At 35.8% G+C, this 20,367-nt stretch overlaps 1 protein-coding gene across 3 annotated transcripts in view; it reads left to right on the top strand.

The window, feature by feature from the left end:
- LOC149149505 (uncharacterized) overlaps positions 1 to 12,807 on the top strand; it is a 53,988-nt gene extending 41,181 nt beyond the window's left edge. Inside the window, exons 2-10 of one of the 3 annotated variants that reach the window (XM_089439627.1) lie at positions 6,249 to 6,347; positions 6,558 to 6,883; positions 7,011 to 7,168; positions 7,316 to 8,322; positions 8,527 to 8,778; positions 8,885 to 10,033; positions 10,192 to 10,758; positions 10,878 to 11,420; positions 11,648 to 12,807. In XM_089439627.1, the coding sequence (XP_089295753.1) occupies positions 6,249 to 6,347; positions 6,558 to 6,883; positions 7,011 to 7,168; positions 7,316 to 8,322; positions 8,527 to 8,778; positions 8,885 to 10,033; positions 10,192 to 10,758; positions 10,878 to 11,420; positions 11,648 to 12,343 (4,797 nt within the window). In that variant the 3' untranslated portion in view covers positions 12,344 to 12,807. Of the gene's footprint in view, positions 1 to 6,248; positions 6,360 to 6,557; positions 6,884 to 7,010; positions 7,169 to 7,315; positions 8,323 to 8,526; positions 8,779 to 8,884; positions 10,034 to 10,191; positions 10,759 to 10,877; positions 11,421 to 11,647 lie in introns of all 3 variants that reach the window. The other 2 variants (XM_089439626.1, XM_089439628.1) reach the window with 2 other exon arrangements.
- Positions 12,808 to 20,367: the final 7,560 nt, after the last annotated feature.

Raw genomic sequence — 20,367 nt, 5'->3', positions numbered from 1 at the left:
ATAATTCTTGATGATGGGGTCATACTCCTCCACTATGGCATCTACCCGCACCTACTGGGAAACAACCTCTTCAAAATAAGATTGCTCAGAATCAATCAACTATGACATGTGTGCCATATATCTGGTATATTTTTCTAGTGATATCCTCTGTCTGTGTAAGGATCTAAGAGCTCCAACCTGCTCCTGAGCTTTCTACACCAATATTTCAACCATCATGGTCATTTTCCTCCCTTCTTTAGAAGGCTCTGTGTGAGTGGGTTCCTACACTCGGTCTGATCTTTGCTCCTCCACATGTGGCTACACCACATCATCCTCCTAGAATGTCCTCTTTCCTTTAAGAAAGATCTGACTCTGTGGGTCTGAGTGAAGCTCCTCCTTTAGAGCTAGAATCTCCTCCTCTGGTGGTATGCTCAACTTTCGCTCTAGAGAACTCCTCATGGCTTTATCCTCATCAAGTCCCACATCCCTCCTCATAACAGTGATCTTGAGTGAGGGTATGTACACCCAGCAAATGTGAGGTGACTTTGTGTATCATACAAAGATCCTTCTCTATGTAGTGGGCTCCAACCTTTTCTTGCTATCTTTGGAGACATGAAAATAGACTATGGATCCAAAAATGTGAAAGTGGGAGACATCTGGCTTCCTCACAGTGAAATCCTCTTGAGGTTTAATCAGTCCAAGAATTTTGGGAGGGATCCTATTTTTCAAGTAAACAGTTGTATTACAAGCATCTACCCATGGGGATAGTGGCAATCCTTGGTCATGCAACATTGCTCTAACAACTCCTACAATACTTCTGTTTTTCCTCTCTGCAACTCGATTTTGTTGTGGGTTGTGAGTTGCAATAAACTCCCTTATAATACCATCCTTGGCACATAATTATTTGAAGGCATTAGACACATACTCTCCTCCATTATCACTTCTCAGGGATTTAATTTTCTTTCTAGTCTCATTTTCAACTAAGGCTTTAAATTCAACAAACTTTGAATAAACCTCATCTTTCTTCTTCATGAAATAAATCCAACATTTGCAGGAAAAATCATCTATGAAGATGACATAATACCTGTGATTTGCAGTTGATACTGTGGAAAATGGTCCATGCACATCTGAGTGAACTTGTACCAAGATTACTCCAACTCTGTTATCTTGTCCCTGGAAGGAGGATTTAACATATTTTCTAAGAGCGCATCCCTTGCAAACATCATGTTGATCAAGGGTGCATTTTGGAAGTCCAGTTGTGATCTTTTGCATTATTTTCAAAGCTCCATGGTGTACATGTCCCATGCACCTATGTCAGAGCTCTGCAACATCTCGACCCTGAACATGTTCTGCCTTGCTACTCAATGCAATAAATACATCCACCTCTAGCTTGTAGATATTTTTAACCTAAACATCAATTTGTTTTACTTATCTAGTAACAAAATGCTTCAAGTATGCCTTCCCTCTACTGAACACCACATCATGTCCTCTGTCTTCAAGTACAATTACAAAAAATAGATTTTTCTTCAGACTAGGTGCATACATTACATTCTTTAGGAGAAGATGGGAGCTCGACTCCCTATTATAGGTGACAATGCCAATCCATTTGGTACTATACCTTCCATAATCTCCAATTTGTATGTGTAATTGTAGGTCCTTATCCTCTAAGTTGTTGAAGAACTCCTTATTTCTTGTCATATGAAATGAAGCACCAGAGTCTAAGTACCATACACAACGTCATACAATACTTTCCATGCAAGCAATGAGAGTTAAATCCAACTCGAATTTTGATGTGAGAGAATCTCCTCCCGCTCCTGTTGCATGCTTCTTACTGGATTTCTTGTGTGAACACTTAGTTGTGTATTGTCCATACTCATGGCAATGAAAGCATTTAATTTTACTGAGGTATTTCTTCTTGCCATGGTTCTGGTTGGATTTTTCCTTGCCTTGGGCCTTCTTTCCTTTGGCTTTCTTTCATTTTCTAGCTAAGGTAAAGTTTTCTTCCTCATCAGTTCTGGATGAGACTCCATCTCTAGTGTTTCTTTTAATCTCCTCCTGCACCAAGTTAAACCGAAGTCTCTCCCAATCTAGGATCTTGTATCTTCCACTAACTGAATCCTGATAGCTGTGCCAGGACTTTCGTAGGCCAAGGACTGCAAGCTCACAAATTCAGATGGTTGCACAGTCTCTCCAACTCCTCCAAGTTCATCTCTCACCTGAGTGAATATGGATTGGTATTGAACAATAGTTTCATTTTTATTCATTTGAATACCCTTGAGCTTATCTTTCAATGCCAATTTCCTGGCATCGTTGTTTCTTTAAAATAGGTATGTGAGAGTTTTTCACATTGCAAATGCATTGTCCTTTCCATGCAAATTTGAAATCACATGGTCTCTAACTCCCTCTAGGATAATCCTCCTGGCTTTTGCAGTATCTTTTTTACATTGAGCCAACTATTTTGCATATGATGCTGTTGGTTTTGGAATATCTATTTTTGTGTATTCTAATACTCCATTTTCATCCAGCACGACTTTCATTATGTCATTCCAAGCACATAAATTAAAAGTTCCCTCTGATGCATACTCAAGCCTCGATCCATTGAAAGACATTGGTTCTCACCGAAGAAATACTTGCACCACAAATATATTATTCGAAATTTCTTTGAAAGTTAACAAGGAACCTGGTTTCTATGTAGTTTTCAAAAGCTCTAATACCATGTAGAAATAATTCAAATTTGCAACTGCTAATGAATTCAAAGTGAAAACAATAGACACAAATTTATTCTACTCAATCCACAGAAGGGAAAACATACAATAGAAACACATGCAATCATTCAATCACAATGAACAAAGTTATTTTTTTTAACTTGGGAACCCAACTGGGAAAAACCCCTCCTATGTTTGTATTATATTAGATGAGAAAAATGATCGATTACAATGACTGCTTCAATGCTTGAAGCTCAATTTTCATTGCAATACTAATCTTCTCCTCAGTTTGCTCTAGCCAATACTTAGTCAAAATAGGCCTCATTATTCCTCATATTTCCTTGTGCAATTCTTGGCCCTAAAGAATAGGGAAGCTCCTATTTACTTGCGCAAATCCCAATAGAAATGGCTCACCTGCTACATGCAAACACTGTACACTCACTAATATACAATAATGATTACAATTATTCCTTTTTCCTCCACGTCATTAGAAAATTCAAATCGCATGCATGACTAGGGCTATTTTTAGTAAATTTACTATTTAACTTAGAGATCAATGAGCTAACAATAGTTACAACTACTCAACTAAACTCATATTGACTATATTCTAGATTAGAGCTCAGATAATTGACTTTCACTAAAGATAGCACCTATAGATAGCTAGATCTTAGCCATCAAGTTGCACAAAACTCTACTTCTAGACCACAAACACGAATTGAATGACTTAACTAAGTGATTTTTCCATGTCACTCCTGCTAACTTCCTACTAACTCATCCTGCTGAAGTGGAAATTTGAATTTCCTCATTTGATTAATGCACAAGTCAAATGAATCCTTTTCTTTCTACAATTTAACACTCTATTTTAATACCATTTTCATTCAATCCCATAGGAGGTTTTTTAGATGATAGGAGGTATTTTCTTTGTTCTAGCATTGTAGGTATTTTCCCCTTTATTTGGAGTCTTTTGAATTTGGAATCCTAATTTTTTTTTCCTAACTTGACCCTATCTACCCTATTATTTCCTTAAAGATATACCTAAGTAGTTTTGGAGGTTAAAGGTTCTAACCAATATCCTTTTTTCCCAACGATTTTCCTCTACAAGTATTTTAAATTACAAACCCCTAAATTGAACCAATGCTCCTAGACTATTGATTGGGACCTTAAATAAGAATTAATAGACATATTAAGTGGGGGTTTTGGAATATCCAATGTATGGCATGGCCATATCATCTCTATAATCTCTAAAGATACATTCATAGTTGCTTCCATCACACATGAACCCTTCCCTTCATTTGTATTATGCTCTATTCTCTTGTCATTACTAAAGCCTCCACAATGTGCCCTTATTGCACTATTTCTTCATTTTCTACCTCTTTGATTTATGATGTGAATTCAATCCTTTATGTATATTCTTCTTCCAAATTTACTCTTCCCTTCCCTCAACCATCTTCCAGATTGGACTTGACACATCCTTCACCAAAGCCATTTTCTACATTCTTTCCCTCGACAAACTTTTAGTGGATTTTAGGAAACATTCACATGTTATATGTCCATAATGATGTGATCTTTGGTATTGGAATGTGACTCTAATATAGTGGACAATATTTTAATACAATGCCTATTTCCAAATTCTATCCTTTGGTATTGGAATGTGACTCAAATATAGTGGACAATATTTTAGTATAATGTCTATTCCAAATTCTATCTCTATGTCCCCTTCTAATCCGTCTTTTAAATCCATTTCACTTAAGTTATTTGTAATTATTCAGGGTTTCATTTTCATGTCACTTACATATACATCTAAGCAACACCTTATATTATTCCCAATTGCTCGAAATTCATCCAGAGACCAAAACTCGGAGGGTGGGTAAACATGCGATTTTAAATCATTGTTTGTAGTGAGGGTCTCTCTATCCACAAGTAAAAGTAGGAAGTTTATCTCTACAATGTTAATGGCATATACCCCCACTACCATTGTAGTTTCAATATCTTATCCACATCCACTTAGATTTGAATATAAATGCAAGCCAACCCCTTATTAATAGATGAAACTCTTGAATGTATCTTATGAGAGGACATTGTTTCAATTCCAACTGGTCCCATAATTTTCTTTGTACCAATTTTTTGCCAAATAAGTGTCTTGTGAGTTCTTAACTAGTTATTTTAATGTCTTGGTTCATCCTTATATTATCTTCCAATACTAATTATACTTTATTTTTTGTTAATTGCACATGCCTTTTGCTTTTCCCCCTTAAGTTTCTTTAGTTAGATCCTTCCCTTTTCTTCTTTTCCCTAACATCCCACTATTTAGTTTCCATAAACTCTCTTTACACAACTCCATAATCCCTTTCAAAATAAGCTATCCAAGCTAGATCTTTTTCAAGGTGTTAGTTTCTTTCATTGCACCTGAACTAAAGTTTCATAAAAAGTAAATCAATAAACCAATGTTATCTTTTTCCATCCCATTCCACCAACTATGTCAATGAAGAAATTAATTCTCTTAATTTAGAGATTAAGATTGGATTACCATTGATCTATTCACTCTCTACTTTCTTTTTTACCTTTATCACTAACATGAAAATTTTGGCTATCCTTTTAGTGCCCTCCCAGTGCTTATATCATCCACCACCAAATCTTAATTTAAAACCTTGATCCTCTATATAATTTTCCTATAACTAAATTTTTAAGAATTTCCTCTTCATTTTCCTATTCTCATTTCCTTCCCCTTAATGCACTACCTTAAACTTTCACTCTCTACTTTATACATATACTTCTACATCCACATATAGATTCATTTTAATTTTGCATAAATCAAATTCATTATGAATTAGGTTACCATTTTTTTTTAATAAATGAGGTTATCCATATTTTATTTTGTTTGATAATTATTTTATTTTATTTAATTATTTATTAGAGATTTCTCAAACATCCCTAAAAACACCCAATATTATATCTTATATGTTTTAAGTATGTTTTTTAACATGTTATTTCAAAAACAATATTCAATTGATAAAAAAAAAGCGAGTGAAATGAATGTTTTTTATTGTTCTAATGAATGTTTTTTGGTTCTTCTTTTAATAGGCGAAAGCTATCCTTTTAGTGCCCTCTCAGTGCTTATATCATCCAACACCGAATATTGATTTAAAACCTTGATTCTCTATATAAATTTCCTATAACTAAATTGTTAAGAATTTCCTTTTCATTTCCCTATTCTCATTTCCTTCCAGGCTTAAACTCTCACTCCCTACTTTATACATCTACTTCTACATCCACATAAAGGTTCATTTAATTTTGCATAAATCAAATTCATTATACATTATGTTTCAATTTTTTTTTATAATAAATAGGGTTTTCCATATTTTATTTTATTTTATTATTTAAAAGAGATTTCTCACCCATCCCTAAAAGCACCCAATATTATATCTTATATGTTTTAAAAGCACCCAATATTATATCTTATATGTTTTAAGTATGTTTTTTAACATATTATTTCAAAAGCAATATTCAAGTGATAAAAAAGCAGCCAGTGAAATGAAGGTTTTTTTATTGTTTTTCTTTTAACAGACGAAGGCTTCATCATCGCAGCTGCAACGCCTGGCTGAAGATTATTTCCCCACCACTTCAAAAATCTTCTCCAAATTAAAAGTGTTCCTCTTTGAAGCAGTAAATGTCACTGTGCTTATCAAAGCTTTTTCATAATTTTCCAATCATCTGTGCTTATCAAAGCTTTTTCATAATTTTCCAATCATTTAATTTGTTATAATGTTCGTCTAAATAATCATTGCTCTTCATTTTATTGTATGGCTTTTACAAATATATTTTCATGATTATCTAAATTATAATTTATCTGTTGTATTATGTTATGGCTTTCAGAAAGATGTTATTCCGGGCGAGGCGATCAAGACAGCTGTTGACGTTGTCTTAAAGGGCATGGGTGCTGCAGACTTGATTACTACACCCTTTGTCGTGGTCGCCAACATCTTGGAAAGATTTGACGATATCCGGGACAACAAAAATGAGTGCATGACTCTTCTGAAGGAAATGATTTTTTTGGTCCAATTGGTTAAGGAGTTTCAAGAACGTCCTCAGTTGATGGGAACTAATGGAATAATAATTGGTGTCGTTAAAGAAGCCACTGAATTGATAGTGGAAGGCTCCATTCTATGTTGTACTCAAATGAAGTCTTCAAGATTTTCCAAGTGAGCACTGAAAACTCCAATCTTATTTGTTTGAAGGTGTAATTGTTTATTCATGCATTTATAGTTTTATAGGAGAGGTCTCTTATGTGTGAGGGGTGGATTAAGGCCTATTGATTGAATGCACTAGGTTCTTGGCAACGTCAGTAGACAAGGAAGACCTATCCAAATTTCGACAAAAGTTGAGGGACATGTACACGCATATGAATGCCCAAATGGGTATGAGTCTTTATGATGTCAATGTACCTAAGAAGCCACGACTTTCTCGAGGATATCCGGAACACGCAGGTGAATATATATTTTCAGATTAATGTTGTCCTTGTTTTTATTGTTAAGTCACATAAACATGGGTGTGATGTTTCATGTTGTGGAAACCGTTGTTCTTGTTGTTTATTAACATAAACATGGGGGTGACGTTTGATATTGTGGAAACAGTTGGGATGGAGGAGCATGTGAAAAAAGTTCTTGAACTTTTGGATTGGGAAAGTGAAGAAAAAGCGGTCGCTGTTATGCTACATGGTTTTGGAGGCATAGGGAAGACTACCCTTGGAGATGCTGTGTTTTCACAAGCTAATTTTGAAGGTTGTAAATATTCGGAGGTTCAACTATTTAAGGATATAAAATCACAACCGGATATCATAGAGCTTCAGAAATGCATATTAAAGGATTTAATGGAACATGAAGAGACAGTTCCAGAGATCAGAAAGTATGAGGATGGCCAGCGAGAATTGGGTGACATTTTAGCTAAGGTGCCAGCCTTTCTTTATATTGATAATGTGTTGGGTGGAAAGGAGTTTGAACAGCTTTTGCCCAAGGATGTGAAAAAAGCAAAGAAGCTGAGGCTGCTTTTCACTGCTCGTGACCAAGATGTGAGAAGAGCGTTACCAGGAAAAACGTCTCGTAAAATTTTTGATATGAAAACAATTTCAAATAGCACTGCAAAGAGTTTTTTAGAAAGGGAAGTGTTAGATGACATGGAGGAAAAACTAAATTCTAGCCAAATCGACGACTTAATAGATATATGTGGTGGAGTTCCACTAATGTTAACCTTAGTAGCGAAAGTATTGAGTTTCGAAGAGGACAAGCAAAAGGCTTACAATATGGTTATGCAGCACAAACAGAATGTGGAGGCTCTAACATATAGGGGGGTTAAGGAGGAATATTTCTTTGCATATGACTCTCTCCCTGATGAATGCAAAGATCCATTTCTTGATGTCTGTTTGTTTTTCAAAGGATGGAAGTGGGACACAGTGGCAGATATTGTTGGAGAGGATGAGTTGGATATACTACAAAAGAGAGCACTCGTCACCAAAGGTATTGATAGCGCTGCATCAGTACATGACGTCATTTTGACAATTGGTCACCAAAAGGCAGAGGGAACGAGATTCAAATTCACCAGCGCAAGTCAATTCGAAGAGTTTCTCTATCAGGATGAAGAAAAGGTATCAAATCCATAACTTAAAGAAATCATTTGCATTTTTGTTTCATGCAATAATTGTCTTGCTTCTCATGACTAACTCAATTCTGACTAGTTTCTCCATCACAATGAAGTGAAGGTACCAAATCTGTCATATACAATCTTGTTTCATGCAATGATTGTCTTGACTCTCATGATTGACTCAATTTTACTGAATAATGGGGTGCAGGACATCAAAGGTATATGGTTCGGTGAAAATAAAGATCCATGCAGCATATCATCATCAAAACTAGACTCAATGTGCAAGTCATTGAGAGTTGTTGACCTTGGAAACTTAACAAAAGTGGAAGGTCAATGTAATAAAATATTTGAGAACTTGGTTTATTTTCAAGGTGGAATTACCCAGCTTCCGTTTGATGTGTCAAAAATAAAGAAGTTAAGATACTTGAAATATGAACCCCAAGATTTGACTCTACCTAAGGTAAGTCTCCATCACAATATTCGAAACCTCGTGTTTTTCATTCATTTTTCTAGAAAATCTTGAATCTCATTTCATTGTGGTTGCATATTAATTGCATGATTTGTAGATGCCGTCAAGCCTCAGGCACATGGAATTTGATGGAAGATTACAGTCTCCTGCTCTCCAAATCTTTCCCACCTGTCTTCAACAACTTCAGAATTTGCGGATATTGAGATTGATCAAATTCAAAGAGTTGAAAAAATTGCCTGAACGTATAGGCGATCAAGTAAAAGTTTTGCAAGAACTCTCTCTTTCACATTGTAAATCACTAAAGGAACTACCGACATCAATTTCAAGTCTTCAATCTTTAAGATTATTGAGAATGGATTACTGTTCGAATCTGGGGCAATTGGCAAAAGATTTTGGATCATTGAAATCTTTACAAGAGCTTAATTTGCAGGGTTGTTTGAACTTGAGGCAACTAGGAGAAGATTTTGGATCATTGAATTCTCTGCAAGAACTTAATTTAGAAGGATGCACAGGCTTGACTTCACTTCCTAGTACTTTTGAAAAACTTTCATCCTTGAGATCATTGAATTTATCTCATTGTGAAAACTTAGAGGATCTTCCTCGTGGCTTGGGAAATTTATCATCAGTTGTTGCATTATATTTTCGCAAGTGTCGTAAACTAAGAAGTATTCCAGACTCTATTGGACAATTGAAGCTCACGGCCCCCTTTATGGACATGGCAGATTGTTCGAGTTTAACTGAATTACCAGATGGGTTTTGCAACCTTTCCTTTATCACCCACCTTCAGTTGCTAAGGTGCACGAGTTTGCATAGGCTTCCAACTCGATTTGGGGAATTAGCAAGTTTAAGATGGTTGTTGCTCTATAGATGCAGTAGCCTAGAGAGGCTTCCAGAAAGCTTTGGTCAACTTAGGTGTTTGGAGACTTTAGCCGTGGTGATTTGCATAAACCTTGAAGAATTATGTAATGACTTCCATTGCCTCGCATCATTGCAGTTCCTAAATTTGAGTGGGAGTAAGAGTTTAAAGAAGCTCCCTGAAGATTTCCATCGTCTTCCCTCATTGCAAAATTTGTTTCTAGGTTATTGCGCCATGTTGGAAGGAAAATCGATGGACAGTGTGTTAAAAATTAAAACATTACAGAAGGTGGAAATCGAAGGAAGCGGAATGTTGGTGGATAGATGGGCGGAAATCCAAAGAGAAAGTGATGAATCATCTTCTTTTCAAGAGGTGGTGGGCACAGGGCAGGTGATCATAACATCCATCCATCCATATTTATCATACTCATATTTTTATTATTTACTTTTATTAATTTTTATATTTAGCATTAATTGTATTTTATTAAACCTCGTATAAAAAAAATAAGCCATATCATTGTTCCGCTGACTTTATAAATATCTATACAGACTATTGACAGGGAAAATATCGAAAGGAAGATGCTGTCCCAGTTGGAGTTTCTGTTCAGTGAAGGACGAGAAAAGCCATTCCATCCATCAGCCCCCGTCCTTTTTGTCGTATTCGATGAACAGAAGGATTTCGATGATAATTTCCCGTGGCCTTTAATTGAGGAGACTATAGATGACATCCCAATAAATTTTGAAATGCTTTATATCGGCCGTCATTTTGATAAATTGACTCCAAAAGCTAAGAACATCATTGTGGGACATGTTGACGATCCTAAGAAACCAGAGGTGATCCGTATGAAGATTAACATGAGCCAAGTACTAGGTCAACTGAATTACAGTGTCTTCTTTATGCAATTAAGTATGGTGGAAGATGGAGGAGGTGGTACTGGTAAATGGCGTCCTTGTTGGAAACTTATGAGAAAACGTGAAATGGAAGAATTCCTGCTATGTAACTGTAGAAAATACCTCCAATTAAAGCAACTTGCAGAAACGAGTCAAGAAAGCACTACAAAATTGTTAATAGAATTGTTTGCAGCAGGAGAGGCCCAAACCTGCACATTCCTGAAGGTATTCAATTTTTCAGTTTCGTTTTATTTTATTTGTGAAACAAACTATCTCTATCTGCGTAACAATGTTCTGGTTTCATTTTGTCGACTGTCACTTATTATGTTGGCATAAAAATACAGGCTCCAAGTGGAAGTTCGAAACCAGCAGCTTTGAGTTGTACAGCAGAAGATTTGAAAGGAAAAACTATTTTATTAGAAACCAGGCCTCTGAACTTGGGCTGTGATCTCCGCCTTGCGTCTTTGATTCAACTATATAATACAAAGAAAGAGACATTTAATTTAGAAATTATATCGATTCCACTTGTGCACCGAAGTAGCAGCTCAACATTAGATGTCTTTGAAAAGTTTTCAAGAGACATTCCGTGGCTGGTCATCCAAAATCCATGGGCGATACCAAGTGCAGTGAAGTATTTTCTGATGGAGCTATTTGCACCGGATGAACTAGATGCAGACTCTCCAAACGGCATCAAGATAATAGAATCTAATGGTAGAATATTTACACCTTCTAAGCCTGTAATGGGTTTGCTGGATAGGTGGGGGGCAAAAGCTTACCCTTTTACAGTCCAGAAAATTGAAGAATTAAAAAAAGAAGAATGGAATCAAATGGAGACAATGCCTACCCTGGAATTTCTTTTCAATGGGTTGGAAAGTGTTTCAGATCAGGTAAGTGTCTCATATTTTTTCGGGTATGCTATTACAAATCTTTTTAATTGATAAATCCTAAATGGCTGTATACTAGTTTATTATTATTTTAAAGGCTAATATGCATCTCTGATATATGTTACATTACAGTCTCTTGGTTCTTGACGCAGTTAAAAGGGAAAATGATGTATAAATGATTTTCTAACCGATTCGTTCAATCTCCACTTTTGTTATTTGATGTTGAAAAGGTGAAAGAGATGATGCTTCATCAAAAAGTGGTATGCTTGTACGGCGGGAGTGAGTCCGAGAATACCATGAAAGAGTTTACAGCTTTAATACGGAATGCGTTTATAAGTGTAAAGGACAACATCCACATCATCTATATTCCCCGTTTTAAGTTGAAAGCTGACGAAACTTGGATAACAACAGATGCCGGAGAAAGCTGGATTTATCAACCCTTGGAAATGTCCACATTGGCACAGGCTGAGATGGAGGGCATGCTTTTGTTAAATCCATCGCAGCATGATGCTTTCAGATTTTGGCGGCGCATTGCCCTTTTGGAGGAAGAGATGCCTGAAATGCACAACAGTGACACGGAGGAAGAGATGCCTGAAATGTACAACAGTGACACGGAGGAAGAGATGCCTGAAATGTACAACAGTGACACGGAGCAAAAGATGCCTGAAATGCACAACCGTGACACGGAGCAAATAAGTGCAATGAAAAAGATATTTCAGTGTTGGAATAATGAAAATCCATGGATGATTTTGATGGATGAAGAAGGAAAAACAATTACGGAAAGTGGAAGAAAAATTGTCTGGTCATGCAAAGGCAGCATGGAAGATGAAGCAAAGGGATTGATAGAACTCTTGATCAAGGGTTCCCCAGAGCAAAGAAAGGAAGCATTGTTGAAGTCAGAACAATTGTCCTGCAGTGTAAAATAGATTGGTTTAGGAAAGAGCCTAAAGTTAGGATGTTTTATGATTTGAAAGAATTTGGTAAGTGGTTTGCAAGCTTTGGAAAAATGGAGAAATGGTTTTTGTGGAAGATTGGGAGAGGGGATAAAATTTGTTTGGGTCATGACTTATGTATAAGATGTAATGATTATCATAAGCTTTCTAATAAGTTGGTGGAGTTTTTAAATCAGTCGGGTTATATTGCTATCTCTGATGTTGTTCAGATTCAGATAGTTAAGAGTGGTTTTTAGCTCAAGATTTAGGCATTTCTCATGTTTTTTCAGGTGAATGGAACTCTTTTGTATTAAATTTGGGTAAAGCTAGCATTGTAATTAAGGAGGAGAAAGAAGACATCATCAAGTGGTCTAAGAATAAATAAAGTGGATTTATAACAACTAGATCTAGATATGACGGGCTAATTCAAGACAATCCTGTTGCTTCTTCAAAAGGGTGGCACAAATTAGTTTGGAAAAGACAAAGCCCTCTTAAATGCATGTTGTTCCTTTGGTTGTTGATGAGTAGGTCCTGTAGTTTATGTTCTATGCCTAATAATGGGAAGTCTATTGCTCATTTATTTATTCATTGTCCTTTTGTAATTTCAGTTTAGAGGAAAATGTTATGTTATTTTAAACCCTGTTAAATGGTAGCTTTGTTGAAAAAAAACAGAGCTTTCAGAAATAGACTAATCTATATATAAAATATGATAAAATAATTGGTGAAATAATAAAAAAAAATTAAAAGCTCATGAATTAAGTAGACAAGGGAATGTTTGCTATGAAGCAATCTACCTAATAATTCTCTATCTACCTACTTCATGAACTATCTAAAAAAACTTTTATAATTATAAAATATGATAAAATAATTAGTGAAATAATAAAAGTTTTTTAAATAGCTCATGATATAGGTAGATAGGGGATTGTTGTTATGAAGCAATCCACCTAACAATCCTCTATCTACATACTTCATCAGCTATTTTTTTATTATTATTTTAATAATTATTTTATTAAATAAATAATTTAACATATATATATATATATATAATTTATAATCAAATTTATCAAATTTATTTATATACTATTATAAATGTTTATCATCTTTATTCTTTTTATCTAGCTTCTAAAAGTTAATGATTGTTGTTTCACTAAGACAAAAATACAAATTATATATATATATATAAAATTGGGAATGATTTATATTAAGCAAACATTATACTTAATTTTGTATAAAATTATATTAACAGTTTGTTCCAAAAAGAAAAAGAAAAAGAAAAAGAAAGAGGATATAAAATTCTACTAATCTATAGCTATAGCCAAGTAAAACTTAAATAACAACTTTAAGTATATTTTGGTACAATAAAATTCAATATATCTAACTACTTTATAAGCTATGGGTGAATATGAGCTCACTTTGACAATTTCAACTTTCATTGAAATTTGATGGATTGTGCCTTTTTCCACAAGATTTCCACACTTTTAATTGATGAATTACACCGAGTTAGTGTAGAAATGGCAAGAAATCTTCTACTGTTTTTGAATTTGAACTGAAAGCAAGAGACACAAATTTCTTCTACAATTATGTAGAAAGGAAAACACACAATAACACATGCAATAATATGCAACCATCGAAAAACAATGAACATAATGATTTTACAAGGGAACTGCACTAGGAAAAACCCCTCCACTGCTTTGCATTAATTCATATAAGAATATGGATCAATTACAATGTCTTGCTTCAATCTTGAAGAACACTCCGCACTGCAATTTTGATCTCCTACTCACTGACCTCCTCTGACTAATAATTAGCCAAAATAGGTCCCAACGTTCTCCTTGTGCAATCCTTGAAGAAATTAGCTCCTAAAATATAGGGAAATTCCCTATTTCCTTGCGCAATTGCTAGAGGAATTGACAACCTACTCCAATGCAAAACATGTACACTCAACTAGTATACAACTGATAATTACAATGCGCCTTTTCCTCCACTCCAACAAGGAAATTCAAATTCCATGCATGACTGTGACTATTTTTAGTAAATTGTTCAGTTAACTGAGATATCAGCGAGTTGACAACAGTGGTTAGTACTTAGCTGAACTCCTACCGACTCTACTAATTACATGCACAACTCTACTTCTAGTTTACAACTCATTAATTTAACTAGGATACAAAGTCATGTCACTTCAGCTAACTGCAATCCAAGTCATCCTACTGACATGGAAAATCAAATTTCTCCATTTGACTAAGGCACAAGTCAAATGGAGCCTTTTCTTGCTACAATTATAACATCTTCACATTCTCTTTGTGTTTTTTCAATAGATTATGCTCATTGTTAACCATATGGATCTTATGTGCTACAATATCAACTTATAATATATAACCAACCTAGTTATCACATATATTAACTTAGCTATAGCCGAGATATTGATATAGAAACATGAATAACATTGGCTAGGATAAATATCTAGTGGGTTGTATTAACAAATATCTATATCCTTATGGTTTCAAACTCTTATTATTTAACCGACTGTATATTTTTCTATGTGTATCTCTACCATATGAGATATGTAACAAAGCCAACATTTAAAAAATGTTGGCATACTTATATTACTTCTAACATCTAATGCTTACACATCTCCCCTATACTTGGTTGTAGAGTGCCTCTCGGCGTAATGAATATTTTGCTGCACTCCTTTGAGTTAGTTTTACCAAATTTTTAATTTAAATTTATGACTTTTCATCATCAATCACTAACCTTTTGAATTTGTTGGTTAGAATTCAATGAAAATAATTTACTTTTAAATAATATGGTATTGTCAATTTGAACTTATGCTTTAGATGCTACCATGTCACAATCAATTGTCCTATGAAGATTTTAATTATTATTATATTATCAATTAGATCATATGTTTATGCACAAGCCGTTGAGTAACATAAACTCATTAGTGTGTTTGGTGTGTGCAGATAGTCATATATCAAAGACATTGTTGTTGTTTTATTTTGATTATTATTTATGTGTTTTTTAAAATATATAGCCAACTAATCTATAACTATAGATTAGTTATTAGAAAACCTTTAGAAATAGACTAAAATTTTGATATAAAGTGATATATATATATATATATATATATATATATATATATATATATATATATATATATATATAATTTTTTATTTCATAAAATAATTATTAAAATATTATTTCATAAAATAATTATTAAAATAATTAAAGTTTTTAAAATAGCTCATGAAGTAGGTAGATATAGTATTTTTAGGTAGATTGCTTCATAACACACTTTGACAATTTCAGCTTTCATTGAAATTTGATGGATTGTGTCCTTTTCCACAAGATTTCCACACTTTTAATTGATGGATTACACCACTTTAGAGTAGAAATGGCAAGAAATTTTCTGAATTCAAACTAAAAACAAGAGACACGAATTTCTTCTACAACTAGTAGAAAGGAAAACACATAATAGAAACACATGCCATAACATGCAACCATCGAAACACAAGGAACAAAATTGTTTTACAGGGGAACCTCACTAGGAAAGACCCCTCCATTGCTTTGCATTAAGTCAGATGAGAATATGGATCAATTACAATGTCTTACTTCAATCTTGAAGAACACCCTGCACTGCAATTCTGATATCCTACTCACTTGCTTGCTCTGACCAATAGTTAGCCAAAACAGGCCTCAACCTTCCTCCCATTTCCTTGTGAAATCCTTGAGGAAAATTAGCTCCTAAAAGATAAGGAGACAAACCAACTAATTGCGATCCAAGTCATCTCGCTAATGTGGAAAATCAAATTTCTCCATTTGGCTAAGGCACAAGTCAAATGGAGTATTTTCTTGCTACAATTCTAACACTCCCTCTTAGCAAGAAAAGGGTTCTGCATCACCCCTATCTTTCTCCTATGGAACTTGAATTTTCCTCTTAACAATGCCTTTGTCAAAATATTTGCAACATGCTCCTTTGTGGGAATGTACTACAACATCATGATTCTCTTATGCACACAATCTCTCAAGTGATGGTACATGTTATCAATGTGCTTGGACATGTCATGAAATATTGGATTTTTAAAGAGTTTGATACAACTATGATTATCATAGTAAATCACAGTAGGATGCATCTCGTGACTGAAGAGACCAACAAGAATTTTCCTCATCCAAATGACCTTGCGTGTTACTTGACTAGCAACCATATACTTAGCATTAGTTGATTTGAGTGCTATAGATATCTGTTTCCTACTATACCAAGAAATAATTGCTGACCCAACAATAAAAATAGCTCCTAAAGTGCTCTTCTTGTCTGATGGACTCCCTGCCCAATATGCATCAGTGAAGCCTTAGAGCTTCACACCATTAGTCCTCCTATATCATAATGTAGAAATTCTACAAATCTCGCTTTGAGACCTCTGTAGAAAATCTGACTGTAGGTTAACCCGATAATGCAATATAACCAAAGCAAAATACTATAACCTACTTCTACTATCAATTTGTGGAAGCTTAAAGATCGAGCAAGATCAAGCTTAACACATATAACTAGAAGAAGAAGAATCAATGCACAATACACATGAAAATACTTTGGGGAAAGCCTTAGCTAAAAACCCCACTATCTGTATTATCATACAAGGTGGAAATACATTAGAATTATACAAAGCCTTAGCTCTCACAGCTAGCCATCTCTCAGTACAATCCTCCTGGATGCTCACAGGCAATCAAAGCTTCTCACAAGTCTTCTCCTTTGGCCTCCAAGCTCCTATTTCCTTGCGCAGTTTCTTTGGGTGATCCTCCTGTTACCAAGTGGAAGACTGATCACTCACACTGATCCTACACCCTGTCAGAACTGTGCAATCCTCAAGGAACCTTGATCCTTTTGTATGCATGAGTTTCCTTTATAGGAAAACACATGCAACTAATAGTACACTACCCTTGACATTTAGCTCAACTGGGTTTTTCTTTGAACAGACACACATGAGTTTCTGATGAGGGAATCTTCAGTTATCTGGAGTACACTAGTTGAGTGCGTGCATGCATCAACTGACTGAAAACTCACAATTAGTTCCTCAAACACTTTGGAACTAATTTAATTGGACTTAACTCAGTAAACTGAGCTAACTAATTACAACTCAAATATAACTCAATCTTATCTCCTTAATTAAGGGATAATCTCCTTAATTGAAGGGATAACTCTTGCATGATTTCAGAAAGACTTCTAACCTGAATTTCTCCAACTAATTAATCCATAATGAATTAATTAATTATTTCCAAGCAGCTGGTGAGACTAAATTCGAATTTAATTCACAATTTTAATTCAAGGAAAAATTAAAATTGGAATATTCTAGATTCTATTGTTATCATTTCTTGTTGCTATTTTCAACACTCTCTCTCAACAAGAAAGCAATTTAACTCGATCCCAATCCTGAACCTTTGAAATGTTCTGTATGAAACACTTAACTCTAGTTTTGTTTCTCCAGCAACTCCAGAAACAAAAAAAACATCCAACCTGAATCAGTATGATGCATCTGTAATCAAAGTCTCTGACTGCTATTGCCTCTGTCAACTGAAAACTCTGCACTTCTGTTGACTCAGCCTTTCTGCACTGTTGTCAATCCTTCTTTGCGCTCTTCAGTATCTAACTGATCTAGCCTTTGTCACTTTGACCTCTAACTGCATCAATCCCATTGATTCCTCTCGCTACTATGTACTTTGGGCTCCCGTAGCAAGGTACAATCCATGAGATAAAACCTCTCAATGGACCTTGCCCAATTTCAGCCTTCTTGAGACTATCACTTCACATCGCCCCACCTCACACCTGGAGGTATGGATGCATGCGATCCCTCTGCTGACTCTAATTGTGTCTCCTCCACAATTGTCTGAGACTTCTTCTGGGACTGCATGTTGTGGGGTAATTTACTCTCCCTCTCAACCACCAAGTCTCTAACATTTGCCTTGCTCCTCAAGGCTTTGCATGCATCTTGAACCTCAAGAGCATATAGGTTCTTAACTCGTGAACCGATCTGTTTCACTTGTCTCATGGTGATGTGTCTAAGGAAAACTTTTCCCTTAAAGAAGACAACATCGTAGCCTTTGTCCTCCAACATCGCGACCAATACCAGGTTCTTCTTCAGTGCAGGCACATACTTCACATTTGTCAAGGTGATAGGAGCTCCATTCTCCCTATGAAAAGCAACCGTGCCCACTCCTGAAACACTATACTTTCCGTCGTCACCCATCTCTATGCGCATCTTGAGGTCTTTCTCCTCCAAGGCACTGAATAAAATTTTGTCACCGGTCATGTGGAATGAGGCTCCACTATCAATATACCAGACACAACCCATCATCGATGACACCATGCATGCGATGAGGGTAAAGTCCATTTCAAACTGAGAGGTTCATGCCTCACCTTCTGATCCTTCTGAGGATTCTTTCTTGGACTTCTTCGATGGGCAATTAGTCGCATAATGTCCCATCTCGTTTGAAGTATGATATGAATTCGATTTGCACTTGCAACCCCAAACTTCAAACTTCGAATCCTCTTCTCCGTATACTATTCACAGCTCCGATAAACTTGGCTCTGATACCATGTAGAAATTCTTCAAATTCTCTACAAATCATGCTCTGAGACTGTTGGAAATAATACTGAGAGGGGGGGGTGAATCAGTATTATCACATTAATAAAAAAAATTCATTTCCATATTCAGATTCATATATGCTACTTCCACAACTAGTTAGTTGATCCTTAATGAGTGCATTAGAACATTATCAACCATATTAACATTAAACTGGTGCAGTAAAATAGAACAGATCATCACACATAAGTCACACACATGAACACCATGATATAAGGTGGAAACCCAATGTGGGAGAAAACCACCTGCTGCAAGTCATCTCAATCTTTTTCTTAATAAGAAAATCCTTTTACAATATTTTGTACTGGTGCAGTCTTATACCAGTACGGGAGCTACAACCCCCTTTGCTCTTGTACTAGTCGATCCATTTACTAGTACGCAGGCTGCTACCTGCTACAATACTCCAAAGTTTTTCCTTAGCTCTTGTACTAGCTTAGATACTAGTACATAGGCGCCGGCCTACAATCTTCTCTCCTCCAGGTACCACGTTTCATCAATTTTCATACTGCATACACTGAAGCACAACACCATACACTGAAAGGCCATGTTTCATCCAATTTTCATACTGGACCCAACAACAACATTGAAGCACATAAACAATCTTCTGAATCACCCAAGCACTAGATCAATACATATACAAGTGAGTCATCAACCAGATCTAGTCCATCAGATCACATAAAGATGAGTCATTTAGAACCTGATCCATTCATCCATCAATGTATAAACATTTAATCAATCACTTCTCAGACTGCTGTTATTAGAACATAATACCAGACATCACTTAACAACCCAGAATACTTCAGTAAACAACAGAAGCAGCTAAGACATATTCTAAGAAATGTACGCACCTTCTCCAACGGAAACCTGCGGGTATCCGCCCTTGCACCACTTACTGATCCGCGGGTATCCGCAGCTAACTGTCTTACTTTCTGCGGGCATACTCACCTAGGGCTAGAGTTTCCTGCGTATGAGCGCACTGTACCTTCTGTCTTTCTACGTACCTATGTGCAGATCCGCAGTTGTGTCTTCTGTAGCGCCGCGTACTCCTAGGGCGCCTCCGCACCTGCACCTTCTGTCGCGCCGCGTATCTCTACTATGCCTCCGCAGCTGCGCCTTCTGTCGCGCCACGTACTTATGCACTATACCTTCTGCTGCGCTGCGTGCGTCTGCACTGCGCCTATGGATCGCCTGCGTTCCTCTCGCACATTCACCGTGTTGCGCCTGCGGTCCTGAGGTTATAGGTGTTTTTCAGACTTCAAGCATACCTCAGACTATCAGATCTACAAATCTGATCATGCGCCAAGTTGATCTCGACCCATTAGCAGATTCGCCTTATAAATCTCATGTAGATCTAGATATTACTCACCAAGAGATCATAGTATTTCA

Source organism: Pinus tabuliformis, chromosome 9 (assembly GCF_031772625.1).
Source record: "Pinus tabuliformis cultivar Carrire ecotype Pingquan chromosome 9, CPIR1, whole genome shotgun sequence".
In the NCBI taxonomy this organism is placed as follows: Eukaryota; Viridiplantae; Streptophyta; class Pinopsida; order Pinales; family Pinaceae; genus Pinus; species Pinus tabuliformis.
This window is presented reverse-complemented; position numbering and strand designations above follow the sequence as displayed.